This window comes from Dromiciops gliroides, chromosome 2 (genome assembly GCF_019393635.1).
Source record: "Dromiciops gliroides isolate mDroGli1 chromosome 2, mDroGli1.pri, whole genome shotgun sequence".
NCBI classification, from domain to species: Eukaryota; Metazoa; Chordata; class Mammalia; order Microbiotheria; family Microbiotheriidae; genus Dromiciops; species Dromiciops gliroides.
The window spans coordinates 605,424,045-605,447,453 of NC_057862.1; the positions used below are offsets into that span (position 1 = coordinate 605,424,045).

At 42.1% G+C, this 23,409-nt stretch overlaps 1 protein-coding gene across 1 annotated transcript in view; it reads right to left on the reverse strand.

The window, feature by feature from the left end:
- EPAS1 (endothelial PAS domain protein 1) overlaps positions 1 to 23,409 on the reverse strand; it is a 122,115-nt gene that overhangs the window by 20,118 nt on the left and 78,588 nt on the right. The window contains exons 3-7 of the mRNA XM_043982840.1: positions 21,207 to 21,358; positions 20,582 to 20,666; positions 16,478 to 16,596; positions 16,160 to 16,362; positions 3,042 to 3,148 (exon numbers count right to left, since the gene is read on the reverse strand). Of these exons, the coding sequence (XP_043838775.1) occupies positions 3,042 to 3,148; positions 16,160 to 16,362; positions 16,478 to 16,596; positions 20,582 to 20,666; positions 21,207 to 21,358 (666 nt within the window). The remainder of the gene's footprint in view (positions 1 to 3,041; positions 3,149 to 16,159; positions 16,363 to 16,477; positions 16,597 to 20,581; positions 20,667 to 21,206; positions 21,359 to 23,409) is intronic.

Here is a 23,409-nt window from a genome sequence, read left to right on the forward strand (position 1 = left end):
CCATGAGTTGACCCGGGTTGGAATCCTAGTTTTGTCCCTTATGAACTGTGTGACTGAGCAAGTCTCCAGGTTTGCCTCTCCAAGGTTTCATATCTATAAAAAGGGAGTTATGGTACCGGCCACAGAAGAGAGTTATGGAGAGAATGCCTGGCCAACCTTAAAAGTGTTTAAATATGCGTACATAGACATGCATATATATGCAATATATATGATACATGAAATAACTATATAACTACACTGCTGGGGCAGTGACTTAGGAAGGAAGCAGGTGCATATATCAGGAGGTGGCCCAGGTCAGATGCTCCTACAAAAGGTTTGAGGCTCACCTCCTGAACATAGGCATAAACAGACCACACATCCTGATACATTGCAAAAGTAGAGGAGTAGGACCAACCCTTCCCCTTACGTATCCCCCTCCTCAGGTCACCTGTTCTTTGGTGATTCCCGCCCCCCCCCACACACTTCTGGGCTATTTATTTTTTCTTTTTCTTTCTTTTTTTTTTTTGCAAAACAATGAGGGTTAAGTGACTTGCCCAGGGTCACACAGTTAGTAAGTGTCAAGGGTCTGAGGCCAGATTTGAACTCAGGTCCTCCTAAATCCAGGACTGGTATTTTATCCACTGTGCCACCTAGCTGCCCCCTGGGCTATTTCTGATAATCAATTTCAATTGAATTTCATCCCTATTAATATACACAGTAAGTTCTCCTCACTAGAGCCTGAATATATCATCAAAAGATAAATGTGTCACTGCTTTTGTTTTTTTGTTTTTTTTTTAAAAAAGACCCTAGCACCTGCCCCACAGCCAGACCCAAAGATGTTTGGATCATCTGCTTGCTCATGGTTCAGGCCTGGACACCATTCCCTTTCTACTCCTACTCTGGGAATCAGGATTTGACAACATTTAGGCCTCAGTCAGTGATTCCAGCAAACTTCTACCAGCCCCTTGTTAACTCAGGCAGACTTTCCTTTGTGTGGAAGAGGTACAGGATTAGTATTGCTAATGTTGATTAAACAGCACATTTGGGGAAGGTTTTAATTGTATTTCTAGTGATCAGACAGTCCTGCTCTGTCACTGAAATAGAATTACATCAGTTTTCTAATCACTTGCTCATCATCGCAAGGCTTTTTACTGCCTTTAATCTTGATCCTGTTTTTTTCTGAGAGCACGTAATGTTCTCACACTACAAAGAGCAACTGAGCCCTCTCTTGAGAGTCAACACAGGACAAATTACAAATCCATTTGGAAATGACAGCTTTCAATTATCTGTCTGTTTTAAATACTGAGCTTCCCCAGTCATTAGAAAGGTACCCTCCCCCTCCCTCTGTCTCTCACATATAGTCATATGCAAACTAAACAAACCTCCAGATTGGATTTTTTTACTGTGTCACTGAACAAAGAAAAAAAAAATGGGAACAAAATCTGCCACTATTTACTAACAAAGGGTCAAAAGATGCATGAGTGAGAGCAAGGAGAGAAAACAGAAGCTTCAGTTCAAGTTGATCCAGCTTCCAACCCATGCCCTATTCCCTCAACTTTGGGGTTAGTAATTTGGAGCATTTCTTCATAAATGTCTGTTGATAGCTGGGATTTTTTTCCCTTGAGAACTGCCCCTTAATAGCCTTATTCACTGGACAGTGACCAGCAGTCTTACATATTTGAAACAGTTCTTTATATATATTGTCTATCAGACCTTTATAAGAGATACTTGCTACAAAGAATTTTTTCCCCATTACATCTTTGCTTTCTAATTTGAACTACATTGATTTTGTTGACACAAAAACGTTTCCATTTCCTGCAATAGAAATTGTCCATTTTAGCTTCTTATGCAGAGTCCAAGCCATACAATGAACACATGATTATAGAAAATCATGTTATTATCTATTGTTATTTATCATTATTATAACACATGATAATTCAATAGATCTGTGATTTCATGGCTCTAAGTATTTCCTCCACTGGTACAGATCTCGACCCTTTATATTTTCTCACGCTATGTGATTTTTGTCCACATATTTTCTATAAACCCTCCAAAAAGGCCTTAACCCATGCCTTGAAGGACTTCTTCCAGTTTAAATTTTTTTCCTAAATCCCGAAGTAGTACTTAGCTGGCCATCTGTTATCTCTCATACTCAATATATGACGAAGCTATTTTTCACGGGACATCATTGTTCTTGTCCATAGGGACCCATTTCATTGTTCTACTTAATATATAACATTAATATAGTGCTTTTATTTTCAAAGCATATCCCAGCTGTATTACCTCACTTGATTCTTCCAACAGTCCTGTAAGGTAGACACTCTAAGTTTATTCTTTTTTTTAGGGCAATGAGGGTTAAGTGACTTGCCCAGGGTCACATAGCTAATGTCAAGTGTCTGCGGCTGGATTTGAACTCAGGTCCTCCTGAATCCAAGTCCAGTGCTTTATCTACTGTGCCACCTAGCTGCCCCCTGTAAGTTTATTCTTAGCCCCATTTTCCAGGTAAGGGCCAGAAGGGAAGTGACAACTCATGATCATACAGCTAGAAAGTGGCAGAACCAGGATTTGAACCTAGACCCTTTGACTCCAAATCCAGTGTTCTTTTCCCACTCCACCCTGGCTTGCCTCTTCTTCTCCCCCCCCCCCATATGTGTTGATTTTGTCTTTCCAAGAAGACTATAACCTACTTGAGGTAGAGATTGTGCTTCTTCTCTTCTGTCCCAAAGAAACCAACCTAGAGATAGCCATACACTAGGGCCCTCAGGAAAAACTCTTTACTCACCCAATGTTCCCTGTGAATCCAAACTATAGACAAACATTTATTACAGTTCCTCCTATCCCGGGACTTCTCTTCCAAAGCTGGGGGAACAGTGTCCCCAGTACCTGGTGGCCCCATTGTAGGTCACAAGGCCCAGTACTCAGGCCTTTGCTAACCTGTCACCTGGAGGAGGGCCAACAGGGCAAGGTCCCCCTCTTGGGAAAGCTACAAGTGTGCACCTTATTATCCAGTGCCCAACCCAGCCTGTATTCAGGAAGACTCTGAAAGAAACTGAGTCACTTACGATTCTGGTGACTCTTGGTCATGCTCTCTGAGTCAAGAGCATGGTAGAACTCATAGGCAGAGCGTCCGAGAAGCTCTTCAGGATGGTAGCCAATCAATTCAGTAATTCTTCATTGAAAATCAAATGCATATGGAAAAACAAAAACAAAAAGACCAACAAATTTAGCAGGAATGGAAGCACATCCAGGTAGCCATAGTTAGCTCTGGCTGTCCCATATCACTGTAAATCAAATGCACTTATTCTCTCCTCTTCCCCATCCAGACCTTGCCTCTCCCTCACCCAAGTGCTCCCTAGCACTAATATTCTATCAAAAATAAGAACCAAATCAGCCAACCCACTCTGTTCCAATACCACCCCATGGGGGCAGGAAACACATACATTCAGGTAACTGTCATATAAACACTCACAGGTGCAAATACCAGGGGTGGGATGCTGACCAGTAAGAGAGACAAGATTGGCCTTATATGTAGGCAGAGTAGATTCATACTTTCATGATGTGCTTACTGGGCCATTGGCAAAATACTGTTGCCCCCTAAAATTCTCCTGCAGTCCTCATTGACTAATAATGCCTGAAATTCTATCTTAGTGATTCTTCTCTTTAGCTTGAGGCTTTGGTTCTATTTACAGAACAAACCCCACCTCCCCCCAAAGGAGTCCATACCTTAACCTATTATCAGTCACCTGAACCTCAGAGTGACTGTGAATGGCATTTGATAGAAAGAAGGAAGAAAAAAAGAGGAAAGTACTGGATGTTTGAAAGGTGAGGAGGAAAGAAAAGGACAGATCATGGGAGGCTAAACTTCCCAATTTTATCTTTTTGTTTGTTTGTTTTTGGCAGGGCAATGAGGTTTAAGTGACCTGCCCAGGGTCACACAGCTAGTAAGTGTCAAGTGTCTGAGGCTGGATTTGAACTCAGGTCCTCCAGAATCCAAGGCCAGTGCTTTATCCACTGTGCCACCTAGCTGCCCCCCCCATTTAATCTTAAAGTGGTTCTTTAATTATAGAGTATCCTAGATCCTTGGGGGGGGGGGCGGTCCTGGAACTGTGTTTAATCAATGCTGTGAGGCAGGAAGAAGGTTCCTTTTGAGTCACTGGGCCAGGATTCCAAGGTCACTAGGTGTCAGAGGTTGAATGTGACCTAGATAAATTGCACCTCCTCTATGTGATACATCACCAGTGAAAAGAGCAAAGAAGAAAGAATGATCCTTTGGCTTTCTGCCTTCCAAGGTCTTTTGCTTTTTTCCCAATGCATTCATTTATGAGATCCAGCATGGTGATACCATCGAGGCTAGAGAGGAAGAACAGAGGTGGGGAGAATCCTTTCCATTATCCACAGGTGCCTACCACAATCCTAACACACTGGCAAAACTCATACTACCTTTTGCTGATAGAGGCAGCTAAGGGGCACAGTGGAAATGCAGGAAGACACTAATTTGAATTCTGCCTCAGATGCTTACTAGCTGTGTGACCCTAGTCAGGTCGCTTCATCTCTGTTTTCTCCTCTGTAAAATGGGGATAATAGCACCAGCCCTGGATTCAGGAGGACCTGAGTTCAAATCCGGTCTCAGACACTTGGCACTTACTAGCTGTGTGACCCTGGGCAAGTTAACCTCATTGCCCCACAAAAAAATGGGGATAATATTAGTACCTACCTCACAACGTTGTTGTGAGGAGCAAATAGTTAACATATTCGGGAAAGTGTTTTGCAAACTTTAAAGAGGTATATAAATGTTAGCCACCACTATGATACTACTGTTATTATTACTACTACTACTACCACTAATAATAATCACAATAAGGTTCTGATTTCTACTGGAAGAGCAGATCTGGGCAAAGAAAGGGTAAAGTCTCTGCTTGTGTGGTACTTGGGGCCCAAGCCAAGTTATACCACAGCAAAGCTAAGTCAGAAAGGCTTTAGCATCAGCTGATTTGGCTGAGGCAAAGAGGTTTCTCAAGTGAAATTCCGGTCCAGCCAACTTTAGTACAGGGGACTCACTTTCCCTGAGCTGCCAGCTATGGACTGAGAAGGATTTGTTTCCTTCCCTTGGCCTTGAACAGAGAGGGGCCTGCACACATGCTCCCTGGCCTCCCACACCAATGTCATCAGCTTAGTGTACCTCATAGCTGGGGGAATGGAAGGAGCATCTGGGGACAGGACAGTACTGGTTCTTCTGTTGCCCAGAGCCCAATTTCTTTACAATTCATACTAGTTCTTTTCAAGTTTTTTTGTTTTGTTTTTGTTTTTTAATTCCTTCCAGGGATAAGAGGTAGCTGGGGTTGGGGAGGTGTTGGTGATTGAGAGGAGGGTCGAGTATGGGTTTTTTGGGGGGAGGTTGGGGGAAGAAAGGGAAGTGAACAAGCAAGGTAACTTGCCAAACTCATTTATTCATCTCCTATTAAAATACAGCATTCTTTTGAGAGCTTAAAAATGAGGATTGGAAGAACTGAGGAGTTAATTACACCTCCCTCCCCCCAAGAAGAGTTGAAACATTCTCTTTCAAGGTTAGTATAATCCAGAGAATACTCCCAAAGTAAATATTTATAATAACCAAGCTGATAATATAATATCCATTATCAAATTAATGAAAGATGTACAATGACATGTTTTGAAAATAGAAAAAACAAGCTTATTCTTCAGAATTGCCAGATAGTTAACTAGTAGCTGCCACAATTTATCTTGTCAACTAGAATAAACATTTAATGTTTCTTCTTACATTTCTTAAAACAGACTACCATTAAAAAAAAAAAACTAGGAAATACACCGAGCTCATACACAATCAGCTACCATTTGAGTTGTCAAGTTCACAAAGCCAGGAAACCCCGACTTGAAGCTCATGGCTCTCTGCCTCTGTCTGCCAGCACGTAGCTACCCTTAATGTCCATAACTTGGTGCCAATTTACAGGGACAGGGGACTGCAGGAGTCCAGAAAAGGCATTCCAAGCATTTCAGGATGCTTCTAAGAAGTGGGTTATGCCAGACCCTGGGAAAGGAGTTTGACTCAATAAAATCTCAAAAATCAGTTGAGATCCATAAATAAGTTTAAAAGCAATAATCCAATTTCATTTCTAGCCCACTTTCTTTTTAAGGAATACAAATATAAAAGATTCAATCAACTCACCTAGTTTGAAAATTAAATGGGGAACACCAATATTTATTCAACAGATATAATAAATATTTAAACATCTATTTTCATTAAATGGTATGGTCAGAAGGGGAGGGTTGGAAAGGAAGAAGGAAAATAGAAGACAAACAGAAAGAGGCGGGAAGGGGAAAGAGACAGACACATAACAGTGGAATTCAAAAGAGAGACAACAGGAAAAAGAGAATGAAATGACACTTCGAAATAGGGAAGAGCCAGAAAGAAACTATGACTTTTTATTTCTGGGTAAATGATGACTTTAAAATATCATTGCTTTTGAAATCATCATTCACAACTTTTTGAATTGCTCTTTATACTTAAAAAGCACAACAAAACCAAGTATACTTTTTTATTTTTATTTTTTATTTTTTGCAGGGCAATGGGGGTTAATCAACTTGCCCAGGGTCATACAGCTAGTAAGTGTCAAGTGTCTGAGGCTGGATTTGAACTCAGGTCCTCCTGAATCCAGGGCCAGTGCTTTATTCACTGCACCACCTAGCTGCCCCAAGACCAAGTATACTTTAAAGAGGTTTTCCTGAATGGGAGAGCCATAGCAGAACATAGGAGGGAAATGATTCTCTGGGTCCCAGTGGCAATGATTAGAACCTTCCCAAAGCCAAATGGAATTATTGAACCCAGGGTCTTAGTTCTCCACTTCTGTTCTAATACATGAGCCCAGGTATCTTTGCATACGTGAGAAGTGATAATGGCACAGAATTCAGATTCGACTGCTTTGAAATTCAAATAAATCCCACGATGAATTTTTTTGTTGGTGCGTTCAGTCTTGTCTGACCTTTTGTGAGCCCGTGGAAGATAGCACCCCAGGCCCTTCTATCCTTTGCTTATCACTTGAAGTCTGCTCAAGCTCATGCTTGTTGTTTCCATGACATTATCTATTCATCTCCTTTTCTGCCGTCCCCTTTTCCTTTTGCCTTCATTTTTCCCCCATTTAATGTCCTTTCATTATGTGGTCAAGGTATTTAAGCATTGGCTTCAGTTTTTGACCTTCCAGTGAAAAGTCTGAATTAATTTCTTTGAGTATTGACTGATCTGACCTTGTCACTGTCCAAGGGACTCTCAGAAGTCTTCTCCAGCACCATAATTCAAAAGCATCCATTTTACGATGCTCAGTCCTGATAGTCCAATGTTCATAGCCATAGATTTTACCTTTGTTTTATAGAAAGAGTGTGCTAAGTAAACTAACTATTGGAATTTCAGTTATGGGCTAATTCGGAACCATTCTTTGAAATGGCCCCCAATCCTAGGGCTTTGACACTACTAGGCAGAATTTTATTAGACCAGATTCAGTAATCATGAAGTCATATTAAAATGCATTTCCTCAACAACATTGATACTTTTCACTGTTTTAAAATGATTTTTCAGTTACCCCAAATCAATGGAGTTTTATTATTATAGAGCACTGAACTTGAAGTTGCAAAGATCTGGGTTCAAATCCTTCTGACACTTACTTTGTGGTATGTGTGTGATAATGGGTAAATTACTTAACTGCTCTGAGATTCAGGACTATACGGGCCATAGATTAGTTACAGACTATAAGGTACTGAGCTGAGATTGCCACTCACTAGTCTCACGAAGCATACAAACATATAAAAGTCACACATAGCCTGTGGACATGGACTCATCATCTTGATTGGTACAAAGGAAAGAACACTGACTTTGGAGTCAAAGGTCCTGGGTTCAAATCTGACCACAGTCAATTACTAGCTATATGACCTTAGGTAAGTCACCTAATCTCCTTAGGCCTCTGTTTTCCCATCTATAAAAATAAGGGGTTACACTTCATGGCCTCTAAGGTTCCTTTTAGTTTTAGATCTATGGACCTAGGATGCCTGCATCTAGTGCCAGCATGAATTGAATTCCACTCTGTCTGCCATTTCCCATATAATTTGTGAAATTGCGGAGACATCGAACTATCAAAAATTTGAGAAGATTTTCTGAATGACCGCAGTCCTCAAGTTTTTTATATTATTTGTGAGGAAAACCAGTCATTGTAGTTTACCCCTTGACCCCCTTCCCTCTTGACTACAAGGCATATTTCTCTGCACAGAACCTCTTTCTCCACTGGATGACTCTTGTTCATGAGTTTAGGCCAAAAAACTGTTTTTTATGTTACACTGCCTGGACAAAAAAAACCAAACACACACACACACACACACACATTGTCTATTCTTTGGGTAGTAATGTACACTCTCTCATTGTTCACAGTGGTTTTGTGTTTCTTATTTCCCCAACTTGACTCTAAGCTCTTGTAGTAATATTAAGTTTTAGAGGACTGTAGTAATATTAAGTTTTAGAGAATGTTTCAATTTCTTTGTTTATATTATATGTTTCATGTGTAACAACTAAGATTCTGAATTCCCTTTTGAGAACTCTCATTGTTTGATTTGATTATTGATTGACAAAGCTATTTTTAAGTTGCGTTAAGCTCAATTTTGTAGGAAATTTTCCTGGCTGATTACCAGCATCCACACATCAACCCCTGAAAAAGACTTCCATTCCATGACTACACCCAGAGGACATCCCAAGAATCATCCAAGAAAAGACTTCCAAAGACTTAAATGGACATTTCCCTGTTTTTCTTTTCCACATTGTATACACTGTTTATAATGTCCACTTACTAAAGGGGAGTGCCCCCTTTAGGTTTTCTTTTTGTTTGTGATGTCCACCTGCTAATAGGGGAGTGCCCCCTTCAGCCTTTGTCAATGTGTCACTCAATTTCTTTTTCTCTTTTCATTCCCTTTACTTAGTTAGTCATAAGCATCTGTAATATTATTGATTCATGTGAAGAAACCATGTTTCTTCACTTAAAGCACAGGGGGACTGTAATAATTAAAGTGATGCCCCCTGCTGGAGAAATACTGTAGGAAAGCTCCGCCATGAGGAGAAGGCGTCTGAGGGCAAGCCATGTGGCTTGGAAGGTTCCTATTTGTTAGTTCCTTGGCATTAGGAACTCTTGCTAAAGCTTCTAATTTATTGGCGACCACTCATTAGATATTTTAGACAGTTTAACTAGATAGCAAGCAACTTTCCACTCTTTAAAGGCAAGGAGTATGTCTTATATTTCCTCCTTCATAGGATTATATATCCATAGATGGAAGGGACCATTAAATCTAGTCATTTTTGTACAGATGAGGAGAAAGAGGCCCAGAGCAACTGATGACTCTACTAGGGGCACATGGCTAGTGAATGTCTAAGACAGGATATAATCCCAGGTCTTCCTGACTCCAACTCCACTGCCCTAGCCACTATGCCATACTACTTGCAATGTTAGTCACATATTAGATTCTTAATGAATAATTGTTGAGGGATGAACAGAATATCAATTTAGGAAAATATCTAGGAGTAGTCATCTAGGTAGGAGGGGGTTACTTCATGTCATTTTCCATTTTCTTCTCATCAAAACTGAATGATGATGAGTACTCTTTACCCCTTGGCTGCCTGTTTGGTTCCTTCCTCCCTACCATGTGTCAGACATACATACCCAAAACAGACACAGGAAAGATACATGATTGATTTTTGAACATATCAATAAAAGAAGGTCTGTTGCATTGGGAGTAACTAATGGTGAACTTATCAGTGTTGGCTATGCCTCTTTAAAGAAGAAAAAGTAAACCACAGACAGAATCTTGGTTCCAAATCATCTGCCCATCTTGACCTTGATTTCCTGTTATTTAAAATGCTTTTTTTTCCATAGCTAATATTTATAGAGCACTTTAAAGCTTGCGAAGCACTTGACCAATATGACCTCATTTTATCCTTTATTTGGAAGCAGCAAGTGCCTTTCTTGCTCCATCTTTTCCCTGCCTTCTTCAACCTGCTGTATTTACAACCTCTTTGGAGCTAAGAAAATTTCCTGAGGCTGAGATCGAGATATTTTATAGGCTCTAAATTGACTAATATTTTCCTCCTAATTTCCCTTATGGGAAAATGCTCCCTTTTGCAGCAGCTCATATTCTCTCATGCGTGTCGCATTTCGTTCTATCTGGTGTAATTCCAGATTAATACTGAAAGTAGGAGGGGAGAGCCAAACCCCTTCCTTATTAGCTAATACATGTGAGGAATGATTTTTGGAGTGTTCATCTCTGCCTGGGTATCGAGGAGCTGAGTGTTTAGTGCATGGGGAGGAAACTGAGACAAGAAAACAAATGGAGTCAATCAAAAAAAGAAAAATTCTAAACCTCGGTTCAAGCAACTAAAAAACAATACCTAGGGATTAAGGATTTAAAATAGCTTTGGGCTGTGGCTAAATTGGCTAAACTGCCCATGTGCCCTTATTAACTAATCTGCTAATCACTTCAACACAACTTCTCCTCCACTGCACAATTAATGTCATTAAATGCCACTCTCTACTCACCACTTCAGCATTACTGAATCTAGACTTTAGTTCCTATAATTGGGTCTCTTGAAAGACTAAAGCTTGCTGGGGAAAAAAACACAACATTCTCAGTAGACTTTAAAATAGTTTCACTTTGTGAATTACAAAACCTCAAGCCTCTGTATGATGACAGCAATAGTTTAAAAGGTGCTGATGATTAATTATTATTAATGCTGTACTGATCTCTTTACAAGGCACTGGAGGAAAGTTTAGATAAGCCAAGATGAGTTAACATAAGGTTGGGTCAGGTTTAGATCTTTGCTCTCATGAAGCTTGCCCTCTACCACTGTGGCTGAGACATAGGTAGTTATGATACAGGATGTATGCTTTTGAGAGTTACAGAGGTGATATGTGAGGTCCAGATATCTGCCCTCTGCTCTTTACCACACTAGCCACTCAGTGGACGGGGATTGAGCCCAACACAGTTGTGATATTGGTCAAATTTGTTTTTGGTGTTCAAATCTTCCCCTCTTTTTACCCACATTTACTCTCTCCTGACATCTCCATTCCCCCTCTAAGAACTGCTATTCTCGGGGTGGCTAGGTGGCACTGTGAATAGGGCACTGGCCCTGGAGTCAGGAGGACCTGAGTTCAAATCTGACCTCAGACATTTGACACTGACAAGCTGTGTGACCCTGGGCAAGTCACTTAACCCCAATTCTCTCTCTCTCTCTCTCTCTCTCTCACACACACACACACACACACACACACACACACACACACACACACGAACTGCTATTCTCTCCTCACCGATATCATCTCTTATATGCTAGCTCCCATGGATAATTATCCTTTCGTATGGGTCAAAGTCTCAGATTAAAGGAATGAAAAACTCTCAGTAGAATTTCATTGGTGGGGAGGGGAAGGGCAAGGAGGGAGGAGAGTTAAGTTTACAACTAATATTAGCTTGGGCTGCTGGGCCTTGCCAATGCCCCTCAAGTTATACCATGTGGATTGTCACCAATTCTGTATACATAGAAAGTACACTATAGCACCTGGCACTATATAATATACATACATACACATACATACATATATGCTATCTGTGTGCATGTGTATCTATGTATGTATATAGGTGCATATACCTATACCTATATACATACATACACACACACACACAGAAAATACAATATAGTACTGGGCACTATATAGTATATCTATACTAGATATGTGTGACTTTTAATATACATATAGATACATATATACATGTGTATTCATGTATATATATATGTATCTATAGAGATACATACATATATATAGAAAAGGTACATCTACTATATTGTATATAACATATGTGTGTGTATATACATATATGTATATATACTTACCACATATTACCACATTATATAACATTCAAATACTATTTATTAATTATTATATAATAGTTATTTATTGATCTTAATATATTGATATATATGACAGCACTATAGCAGTTGGATGGGCCAACTATGACCCTAGGTTCAAATCTGGCCTGCTGCTTGTCTTTGAGGGGCCGTAGGGCTAAGAATGGTGTTTTAGCCCTACTACAGCTCAGAACTCCTGAGTTCAAGTGATCCACCACCCTCAGCCTCCCTAGGATCAGGGACTCTAGGTGTGTGACACTATGCTTCTCTTGAGGCTGGAACAACTACTTTGAAGGCACAACACTACAACATATCCATGCTCATAGACCTAGGAGCAAGGAAGAGAGAGGGAGTAATAGCACTCAGCTCTCCCTAACAGGTTCGGGGTACTTCATTTGTTCTGTAGATGTCTTGTCTTTGTAGATTAGGTCTAAGGTGACTGGAGCTGAGGGAAGGGGTCCTGGTAGGTTTCTACCAGGAGTGCCAAAGGTCTATGAGCTTTTGCAGAAAAGGCATGGGAGAATGATTAACTGGTAAAGAACATCCTCCAACCAGAACTCAGGCCAGGCTGGAAATAAGGAAGAGAGAAATTAATCTGGACCAAGAAAAAATGAATTTTTCCCCATCAGGAAATGAGAAGTTTGACATGTAAATTAGTTCTCACAATCTATGTCCCCTGGCTGAGTAGGGAGAGGCTCTGGAGAAAGGAAGTTCCCCAGCTGACAAAGGCTTTTTTTTTTTTTTTTTTTGCTGGGCAATGAGGGTTAAGTGACTTGCCCAGGGTCACACAGCTAGTTAAGCGTCAAATGTCTGAGGCTGGATTTGAACTCAGGTCCTCCTGAATCCAAGGCCAGTGATTTATCCACGGCGCCACCTAGATGCCCCCAAAGGCTATTTCTTACATGGTTTCTTTCTTGGTTGGGGAAGAGATTCTTTGGGTTTGCACTTCCTTCATTCAGCCTTCATCTAGGGGGCATCTTTGGAGGAAATGTTAGCTCAAGGTTTTTCCAGAGATCATGGATTTAGAGCTAAAAGGAAGCCCTCTGGTCCAACCCTTCCTTTTACAGCAGAGAAAAATGGAGGCCCAGAGAAAGTCTTTCAACTCTGCTCAGAATGAGAGAGAAATAAAACAACAGCTTTAATAACAACAACCATTGCCTCCCTCCATTGATGGACCAAGCTCTGAGGCCTTGTGGTGGTGGAGAAGTGATCCTGGGTTCCCAAAGTATATACTAGTGCAGCTCATCCAAGATAGACAGGTGTAGTGTAAGGACCCAAGTAACAGACTGTCCTTCTGTCAACCAAGGTTCAGGCTAAGTTCCAAGAGCCTGATTAATAGAAGGTTGGTCACCATTTTTTTTCCAGTCATAGCAACTCACCAAACTTTCCTACTGTGGCTCAGAGTCAGAGGGTCTGTCCTACTGACTAATGAAAAAAATCTCGTGATTTCCTAAGAAGTCCTGAGGTAGAGAGACAGGAAACAAACAGGCAGATTCCCTTAAAGGAACTCTATGACTGGACTTCAGAGACTCTTGAGGAACTGATGCCTCTGGACACTGTGGGAAGCTAGGAGATTCTAGAATGCTAGCTCTGGAGGAAACCTCACAGATGATCATGTGAGTGACTATATTACTCCCCCCCCCCAAATCCTAGTGGTCCCCATTTGTCTCTGGGATAAAATATAAGCTTTTTTGTTTGGCCTTCAAAGCTCTTTACAACCTAGTCCTCACCCATCTTTTCAGCTTCCCATACTTTGCAGTCCAACCATACTGGTCTTGTTTTTCCTCACATGTGACCCTCCATCTATCACCTCAGGGGCTTTATTCTGGCAGTTCCTCCCACCTGGCATGCCCTTCCTCCTCCCTTCAACCTCACAGAATCCTTTGTTTCCTTCAAGTCAAACACTATCTTCTACATGAAGCCTTTCCTGAAGTCTCTATTTTCTACTGCTCTCCCTCCCCAAATTCTTTCCTATTTATTTTTTATGGATCCTGTATATACATATTTAAGTATACTAATAATCTGATCAAATGTTGTTGTTGTTTGTCCTTTGTTCTCAAAGAAGACCATGACATCAGGAGGTGATGTCATGACTTGAACTGAATGGGATTTAAGTGAGGGAGGGCTCTGCAAGGTCACCAACCTCACTCTCTCCTCCAGAGCCATCTGGATCTAGTGGCAAGCTATAGAACAGGATGACTGGAGATGTCCCCAAATGTTTTAAGGCAATTGGGGTTAAGTGATTTGCCCAGGGTCACATAGCTAGTAAGTGTCTGAGGTAAGATTTGTATTCAGGTCTCCCCAACTTCAGGGCCAGTGCTCTATCCACTGTGCTATCTAGCTGCCCCCACAAACTCAAGGAAAGGAACTATAACTTTCTTGTCTCTGTATTCCCAGCACCTACACAATGTCTAACATGTAATAGATGCTAAATAAATTTATTAATTTATTGTTTGTTGATTAATGGGTTGTTGAACTGATTGGTTAACAATAATCATGTATGGGGGCAGTGGATAGAGCACTGGCCCTGGAGTCAGGAGAACCTGAGTTCGCCTCACCAAACAAACAAAAAACAACACAACCCCTCCCCCCCAATAATCATGTCTGATCCTTTTGTTTTACTGGTGAGGAAACTGAAACTCAGAACTTCTCAGCCTATCTCACAGATACTTAGTGGTAGAATCAGGACCAAAATCCAGCTTTTCTCTGCCCTTTCCACTATCCCATGCTGAGCAGAAATAGAGAATATTTTGAGATGGGCCGGGGGGTGGGGGGGGTGGGGCATTTTCCACAGGAAAATCCGACAAGCTGTATAACTGAATATAATTTAGATGGGCCAGGACTGGCCTGTTGTATAAGCTGGCCTTGTCTTCATGGTCCTCCCCTGACCCTTCTAGGCTTGTAGACCCGCTCATTTTATTCCTCAGCCTTCCACATCACTCTCTAATTTCCCAAGTCTCAGTTGGTCAACTGAGCATAGAAAGCGACAAGGAGGGAGGGAAGTGACACAGGTAGCATCTCAGGAATCTTTGCTGAGACATTAACTGCTTCCCTCCCCAAACTTTCATCCTGACTTGGGCACCAAAGATGAGGGGATTCTCACTTTCAAGCTTAGTCCTAACAAAGGTTAAATTCAAGAGGAGGCTCAGGGTCTGAAAAAGAAAAAGTCCCAAATGGGTCCTGTGTAGAAGAGATTAGTGCAGGTTGAAGTCCCTGGACTAAAAAGCTTTTGGGCAAAAGGCCCAGAGGGTCTGAGGAGAAGAACAAAGCTCAAGAGGAAAACCACATGGGGAGGAAGAGAACAAGAGAAAGATAGGGAGCATTAGGTCACAGTTTCCAGGCTGGGACCCAAAGCCACCAGCTGGTGTTTCACTTGGGGTGGAGGGTGGGGCTCTCCAGTGACTGGTCTGGCTGGAGAGCATCCGAGGGGTGCTGGATGCAGTGGAGAATACAAATGCAAAAATGGCTTGCATTTGGTTCCAAGGGGGAGAAAAGCTGAGGCAGGTACTACTAATGCATAGATGGAGATCTTTTCAAAACAAACAAACAGGGGCAGCTAGGTGGCACAGTGTATAAAGCACTGGCCTTGGATTCAGGAGGACCTAAGTTCAAATCCAGCCTCAGACACTTGACACTTAACTAGCTGTGTGACCCTGGGCAAGTCACTTAACCCTCATTGCCCTGCAAAAACCAAAACAAAACAAACAAACAAATAGGGAATCTTTAAGGAGCGCAAATAAGGAAGACCAGAGTTCAAATCCTCCCTCAGACAATTACTAGCTTCATGCTTCTGAATGAGTCATTTAACTTCCCCATATATAAAATGGGGATAGCACCTACCTCTCAGGGTTGTTGTGAGGATCAAATGAGGTCACATATGTAAAGTGCCTTATATAGCATTTATATATGCTAACCACTACAATTTGCCCGTACCTTTGTGTATCTGGGCACCTATGCCTTACTTGCCTTAGGCATATAAAATAAACACAATCTACCTGTGATGTGTACCCTAACGCACACATATAAATGCAAATTCCAATTTGTGCATATATATGCTCTCAAAAATAAAACTAAATCTTTGTACATGAGTGCTTAAAATACATATGTATGTGTGTATAAGCCATATATACACACCTGCATATACATGTATATATCCACAGACATATATACATGTGTGTATGGGCAGACTCAGACCCATGTACGCACTGCTCAGAAACACACAAGTCCAGTCACCCTCACCTGTCATCGCAGTAGGTAAACTTCATATCCATGCTGTGCCGGCTCAGGAAGGTCTTGCTGTCTAGAGGGATGTCCATAGTGGATGGATGCTGGATGGGCTCACACATGATGATGAGGCAGGTGAGTAAGGGCTCCTTGTACCCACAGAGGCTGTGGGGGGCACAGCTATTATAGACCTTCACCTGCCCTGTGCAGTGTAAAACCTGGGGATGGAGAAGGGACCCAGAGTGTTATCATCACCATAGAGGAGAAGTGGACAAGGGGGGTTCCCAAAGGTTGCTGTGTTTGGAGCACCACCCATTCATAGTCCTCCCATACCTTCCATGTGGCAGATTTGAGGTTGACAGTTCTGCCTCGGTTGGTGACAGTGCATTTCATCCTCATGAAGAAATCCCGCTCTGTGGACACATCTTTGCTTTTCTTCCCAAAGCCAGACCCTTTGGGAGAAGAGAGAAAAAAATAGACCAAAGGGTATTAACAATTATGTCATATGAAGGTTGGTTGAAGGAACTGGGGTATTTCGCCTGGACAAGGGAAGACCTGGGGAGGACAAGACCAATGTTTTAAAAGTATGTGAAGGGCTTTCGTGGGGAAAGATTAGATTCATTTTTTCATGGCCCCAGAGGAGAAAACTAGAAACAATGAAGGAAACTTAGAGAGAGGTAGATTTTAACTTGATAAGAAAGAACTTCCTAAAGATCAGCATTTTCCGAGAGAAGAGCGCTTTGCTTCATAAGGGAATGAATTCCCCATCTTTGGAGGTAATCAAATAGAGGCTTAATGAGCACTTGTCAAAGAAGCCACGGGATGGGTAGGTGGATGGGAATTCTTATTCGGGTACCATTTGGACTAAATGATCTCTGGGCTAGGTCCTGATATCCCAAGAGTCTTCTATTTTAATCTCTTTAAGGGACCCCAAAACTAACTCCCTTTCCTCATTCCTCTGCAAAATCTAGACTCCAGATCAAACAATCACAACGGCTTCAAACTGTTCATCTCGGCGACTCAGAGGAGACCCGCTATCAGAGAGCGGGAAAAGGACCGACTCAGGTCAGGGACATGGTTCACCTCCTGCTGCTCCCACTTGCTCTCTGTGTGACGGAGGGCAAATCATTTAACTTCTCTAAGGCTTAGTTTTCCTTATCTGTAAAACGAGGGAGTAGAACTAGACAGTTTCAGAGGTCCCTTCAAGCTCAAAATCTAGACTGTCTTTTCCTTCTCTTGCGTTATCACCCCGGTACCTAGAAAAAGACTAGGTCAGGAAGACCTGCGTTCAAATCCAACTCCAGATGCTTAGTAGCTACATGATCTTGGCAAGCTTTTTAACCTCTCAGCCTCAGTTTCCTCATCTGCCAAATGGAGGTCACGACAGCACCTCTCTGGAAGAGCTGTTGTGAGGATCAAATGAAATCACATCCGTGCTTCGCAAACCTTAAAGTACTATACAAATGCCAGCCAGCTAGGCCTCAGAGCCTACGGAGAATCACCTTTACTTTATACTTTGTTACCTTTCTAAATATTCATTTAATTACTGATGATTAATTAGTTAACAGACTATGTCACTGTGTATTAATCCCTACTAGACTGAAAACTCCCCAAAGCCAAGGTTCATGTCTTATGCAAACTTTATTCTCTCCCCAGAACAATCGCCTCTGGCTACTTTATAAATATTTGGTAAATTACCTAAAACTGGAAAGGATCTCACAGACTATCTAGTGCAACCTCTTCATTTTCTAGCTAAGGAAACAGAAGTCCGGGATCACACAAGGAACAGATGACCAGGGGTGGCATTTGAACCCAAGTCCACTGACCCCAGAGCCTCAGCTTTTCCCACTGTACTCTTCTGTGTCCTCATTGTACGAAACATACTCTCAGGGCAGCTAGGTGGTGCAGTGGATAGAGCACCGGCCCTGGAGTCAGGAGGATCTGAGTTCAAATCTGGCCTCAGACACTTAACACTTACTAGCTGTGTGACCCTGGGCAAGTCACTTAACTCCAATTGCCTCACTAAAAAAGAAAGAAAGAAAAAAAGAAAGGAAGGAAGGAAGGAAGGAAGGAAGGAAGGAAGGAAGGAAGGAAGGAAGGAAGGAAGGAAGGAAGGAAGAAAGAAAGAAAGAAAGAAAGAAAGAAAGAAAGAAAGAAAGAAAGAAAGAAAGAAAGAAAGAAAGAAAGAAAGAAAGAAAGAAAGAAAGAAAAGAAAAGATACTCTCTGAGAAAAATCCAAGCCTAGTTCTTAAGAGTGGGACAGAAAAACAGAGAGAGAGAGGGAGAGAGAAAGAGAGCGAGAGGGCAGGGGGTGGGGGGGTGTATACATGGTAGGAGTCGGGGTGGGGGGTGGGGGGAATGCTGGAATTCAGACAGGCCAAATGATTTGTCCAGGGTCACACAACTAATCAAGGATCACAGCTGGGTCCCAAAGACCTCAGTTTCCTAACCTGTAAAATGGGATGGCCACACTTATACTGAACCTCCCAGAGGTATTGTAAGGAAAGTACTCTGATTCTTAAGGCATCCTAGAAATGTTAACTATTAATGTGGTTGTCCTAAGAAGGTTCAGAAAGTCTGGCAGCAGCCTCTATACCTCAGGACCTCCTTTCTCGATAGCATAATGCAACAGACTTCACCTGGGTGTCTCTAACCAAGCCTCAGTATGAGAAGATGTGGCCTGGAGGCCATAAGTACCTGGGGAGGGGCATGGGAAGTAGGGGGAGGGCAGTGGGAGAAGGGAGGGAAGAAGGAAAGGAAGGAAGGAAGGGGGGAAAGGTTTCTAATCTTGCTGGAGCGCGAATGTGTCCTGCCCAGTTCCTCCTTAATGAGGCTGTCTGGAGAAGTTCCTCCTTTCAGAATGGGTGAGGTTATATAGGCTGACCTTGAAGGGCAGCTGCTGGGGTTCAATCCCAGCTTCCCATTGGATACCTCATCCAGCAAGGACATATGCCCCTAACAGGGAAGTCTGGAAGTGAGCAGAAGCTGCACAGAGACAGAGAGAGGCCAGAAACCACAGCCAGGAAGCCCTTTGCTCAGCACGCCATCTTTCCCTCCCCACCCCCATCCCCACCTCGTTCCTACAAATCACAGCAATAAAACCTTCCAAGGGTTTCAGGTACAAATTGTCCACTGACTGATCTGCCACAGGTTAACATTACATATTGGTCCCAGCAGAGGCCAGACTTCTGGTGGATCAAACCCAATAACCAGCATTCTTTTTAAGGTGCCTGTGCATCTCAGGTTTGGGGGGCAGGGGTGTTCAAAAAGAGATCTCATTTTAGGCCAGCAGCCCAGGTAATAATAATCACACCTCACATTTCTATGGTGCTGTGTGTTTAATGCATACCTCTCAACAGCCTGCAGACACAGAGAATGCTCTTAGTTCTATTTTACTGATGGGAAAGATGAGTCACAAAGAGTCTGATGACTTGCTCGTGGTCTTCCAGCCAAGGAGTGTCAGAGATGGGCTTCCAACCCAGCTCTCTCCAGACTCCAGGTCCAGAACACTTTTCGCTATAGCACAAGGCCTTGCTATATTCAGCAAATCAATCCTCAGCCTTTTAACAAGAGGCTCTGCAGGCAATGTCTTAACCCCTAGCACAGAGTCATATACTTGCCAAGGAAGGGCTCAATAAATACCTCTTTAATGGGGGAAAAAAAGGGGTGGGGAGGAGAATTGATTCTGGGAATGAATCCCGGGTCTCATAGCAGGCTAGGATGGAGTGAATATTTTGGGGGAAGGGACACCTCTTAGTGACTCTCATTTTATGCATAAGGGAACCCCTCATCTTTTTCTACCTAGGGTTAGGTCTTCCCTAAAATAGAAATGCCCATTATAGGAAGGAAACGTCTCTTCTTATCCATCCTTCTGTTCATGGTACGAGTGATCTCAGGATTCTTCTGGCCACATAGTTAGTTGTTCCTCAACTGGTATTCCATTCAAGCCTGTCTCCCTGGGCACAACACTGTACTCTGCTCTTTTGCGTGCTTCCTCTCCCTTATCAAAACTCACTCTTTCAATATCCCACTTCCCATAAATGGTCTAACTCTCTCCTCCATCACAAAGAGCTAATCTATGCCAAGGACTTAGTAGGGACTAATGAGTTAATGTGTTACCTGACCTAGATAACGGGTGGATAATTAAAGAGTCTTGGCAGGGAAAGTACTTTTACCCAAAGGAAATTCCTTAGTAGAGATGGAATTTCTTGAGTTAAGGCAGGTTCTCAGTGAGATATATTGGAGTAGTTGACCTAGGGGCTCCGATCCACTCAGCCTGTGCATACATGCCCAGATCTACTCTAGGAAAACGACTAGATTATAGTAGCTGAGAGTCACCTTCCTTATGTTCAGACAATGGACGCCTGGCTCATGGACCCACAAACTTCCCTAGGATTAATGAAGAGCAAGGCAACATGAAATGGAAAGTCACTTTACCATTCTTTAGACTTAGGTTCTCTCGTATCTCTTCATGGTCACAAGGGTGAGTAAAGTCAAAGATACTGTGTCCAGTTAGTTCCACCTATTCCAAAAAAAAAGTAAGATGAGTCAGGGAGTGTAAGTGTTATTGTTCTTGCTTCAGGGATGAAGGAGCTCAAGAATGAGGTGAATTTGCTGAATTAGGGGATGGGGAAGGAATTAATTCTAGGCAGAGGTGTGTTGGTAAATATTTAACAACTAGCTCTCCTAAAATACTCAACACTTTTAAAATTTCATCCATATCATTCTCCATCACTTTCTAGACAAATTAACAAAACAACGAATCCAACTCTGATTTATAGAGTTTATAGATTTCTGAGGTGTTGTTAACAGGGTGGCAGGAGGGGCTCCAACACAACCCTGATTCCAGGTCTCCTGATACTCTCTACTCCCTCAAGAACTTTCCTTCAGGGTTGGAGGTAATCTCTATTATCCAGCTGTAGGTCAGTCCCCAGGCTAGCCTGGGGCGGGTGGTTTGGGGAAATAAGGGATTACAGCCCAAGGGGGCATTCCTGGGAAATGAAGCATCTCTGCCACAAGACTGAAAAACTCAGAGAAGAGCAGAGGAGGAGGCGGTGCTAACCTGCGTGAGTCCCATGAACTTGTTGATGTTTTCTGACAGAAAGATCATGTCTCCATCTTGAGTCACCACGGCGATGAACCCTTCCAAGGCTTTCAGGTACAAGTTGTCCATTTGCTGATCTGCCTCAACTTCGGTTTCATTCTCAGTACACACTGGAGGGAGAGGGGACAGTAATGATGACTTGCATGAAAATAGACCCCGTCAGTAGAATCTTGTGTTTCTACAAATGCATAGACATTGTTTCTAGATATTCCAATGTGCGCTTACACGTGTGTGTGCACACAAACACACACACACACAAGAAGCAGTGTATCAGAATGGATAAAAGGCTGGTCTTGGAGTTAAGAAGACTTGGGTTCTAGGTCTGCCTCCTTAACATATTTTCTGTATGACCATAAGCAAACTGTATCTCAGGACACGCCCCTAGGATTTTCCTACTAAGTTATAGATGGGTTCTACTGGCATTGAATGGGGTATTCCCACACCAAGAGTCCTTCCACACAGCTGAGATCTTAGATCCTTCATGAATTTTGTGCATGTGGCTGAATATGCAGGCACACATTTTATATACAGCATGTCTCAAAAGTCCTGTTGGTTTTAAGCTGCTTAAAACTGCGCTAAGAAAAAAAAAACTGCACTAAGACTATTGGGACATGACTAATATGGGGGGGATGGGGAAGGAAGGGTGATAGAGGGGACCTTTAAAAGTCCCTTCTGCCTCTAAATCTTATGCTTTTAAAATCTGGAAATGAGCAAATACCCTGATTTTTTTTAAAGGGAGGGAAAAGACTATTGGGACATCCCATATATATCACAACTAAGGCAGACCACTGGGCCCATCAATGTTTAGCAAATAATTTATTCAGAAGAATTAGGAGATGGAGTGTTTTGGTTAATCCAATGTTCTTGTTGATAGTTACTATATATTCTAAATATGGATCAAATTTTTTTGTTTGTTTTTGTGGGGCAATGAGGGTTAAGTGACTTGCCCTGGGTCACACAGCTAGTAAGTGTCAAGTGTCTAAGGCCAAATTTGAATTCAGGTCCTCCTGAATCCAGGGATGGTGCTTTATCTACTGAGCCACGTAGCTGCCCCCAGATCAAAAAATTTCAAGGAATAAAATATATATATTTAACATTAAAATTGCTAAAGTCTTCCCCCCAGCCCCCAATTCTGAAAGGTACTTTCTGAATCTTACAGGATGCTACAATGGAAAGGATGAAAAGAGGGATGGATCTAAAGTCAGAAGACCTGAGTTCAAATCTTGCCTTTATCACATCCCACCTGTGTGACCTTGGACAAGTCACTTAAATTCTCTGTGGGTCAGTTTCCTCATTTGTAAAATGAGGGAGTTGGAGTAGATAACTAAGATCCCTTCTAGATCTAAACATATTATAGATAGTATGTTTCATTATGCCATGATCCTTTAACATTACTATGTATATCAATGATTTATTTTAGGAGGGTGGAAAAAAATCCTACTTTATAGCAAGAATCTCAGTGCTCTCTCCCAGGCATGGAGTATCACCTTGAAAAGAGTAACCAGGAAGCAGAATCTTCTTTTAGACATTATTCCTGGGGGGCAGCTAGGTGGCACAGTGGATAAAGCACTGGCCCTGGATTCAGAAGGACCTGAGTTCAAATTTGACCTCAGATACTTAACACTTATTAGATATGTGACCCTGGGCAAGTCACTTAACACTCATTGCCTGGGGGGCAGGGGGGGGGGGGGAGAGAGACATTATTCCACCTTCATTCCCTTGTTTCTTTGAGGCCTAATATCCCTGCCTGTTTTCCTGATTGGAAATGAGGTTTGAGTTTGATTCCTCACCCTGAATTCTGCAGATAATGGCCTACTGTGGAGAACCATCCCCAATATAAGGGATAAGGACTAGATGTATGACCTCCATAGTAAGGGGATCTCCCATATGAGAAAAAGACCCTTTACTAATGCAGGTCAGCACCTTCTCTGTAAACTCAGAGTCTTAGAGCATGGCCTAGGAGCAGAGGTATTAAACATGGCTCTAAACACCCTCAAGAACATCATGAGCTAGATTAAAATACAATTGGGAGATATTTAGCATAGTAAATAAAAATACAATAAAACATAATTAATGTGAATATGTGGTTTTCTAAGTCAATATCACCTGTGTGACTTAGTGGCACCTGTTTCTGATACCACTGACCTACAGCACTGAGATG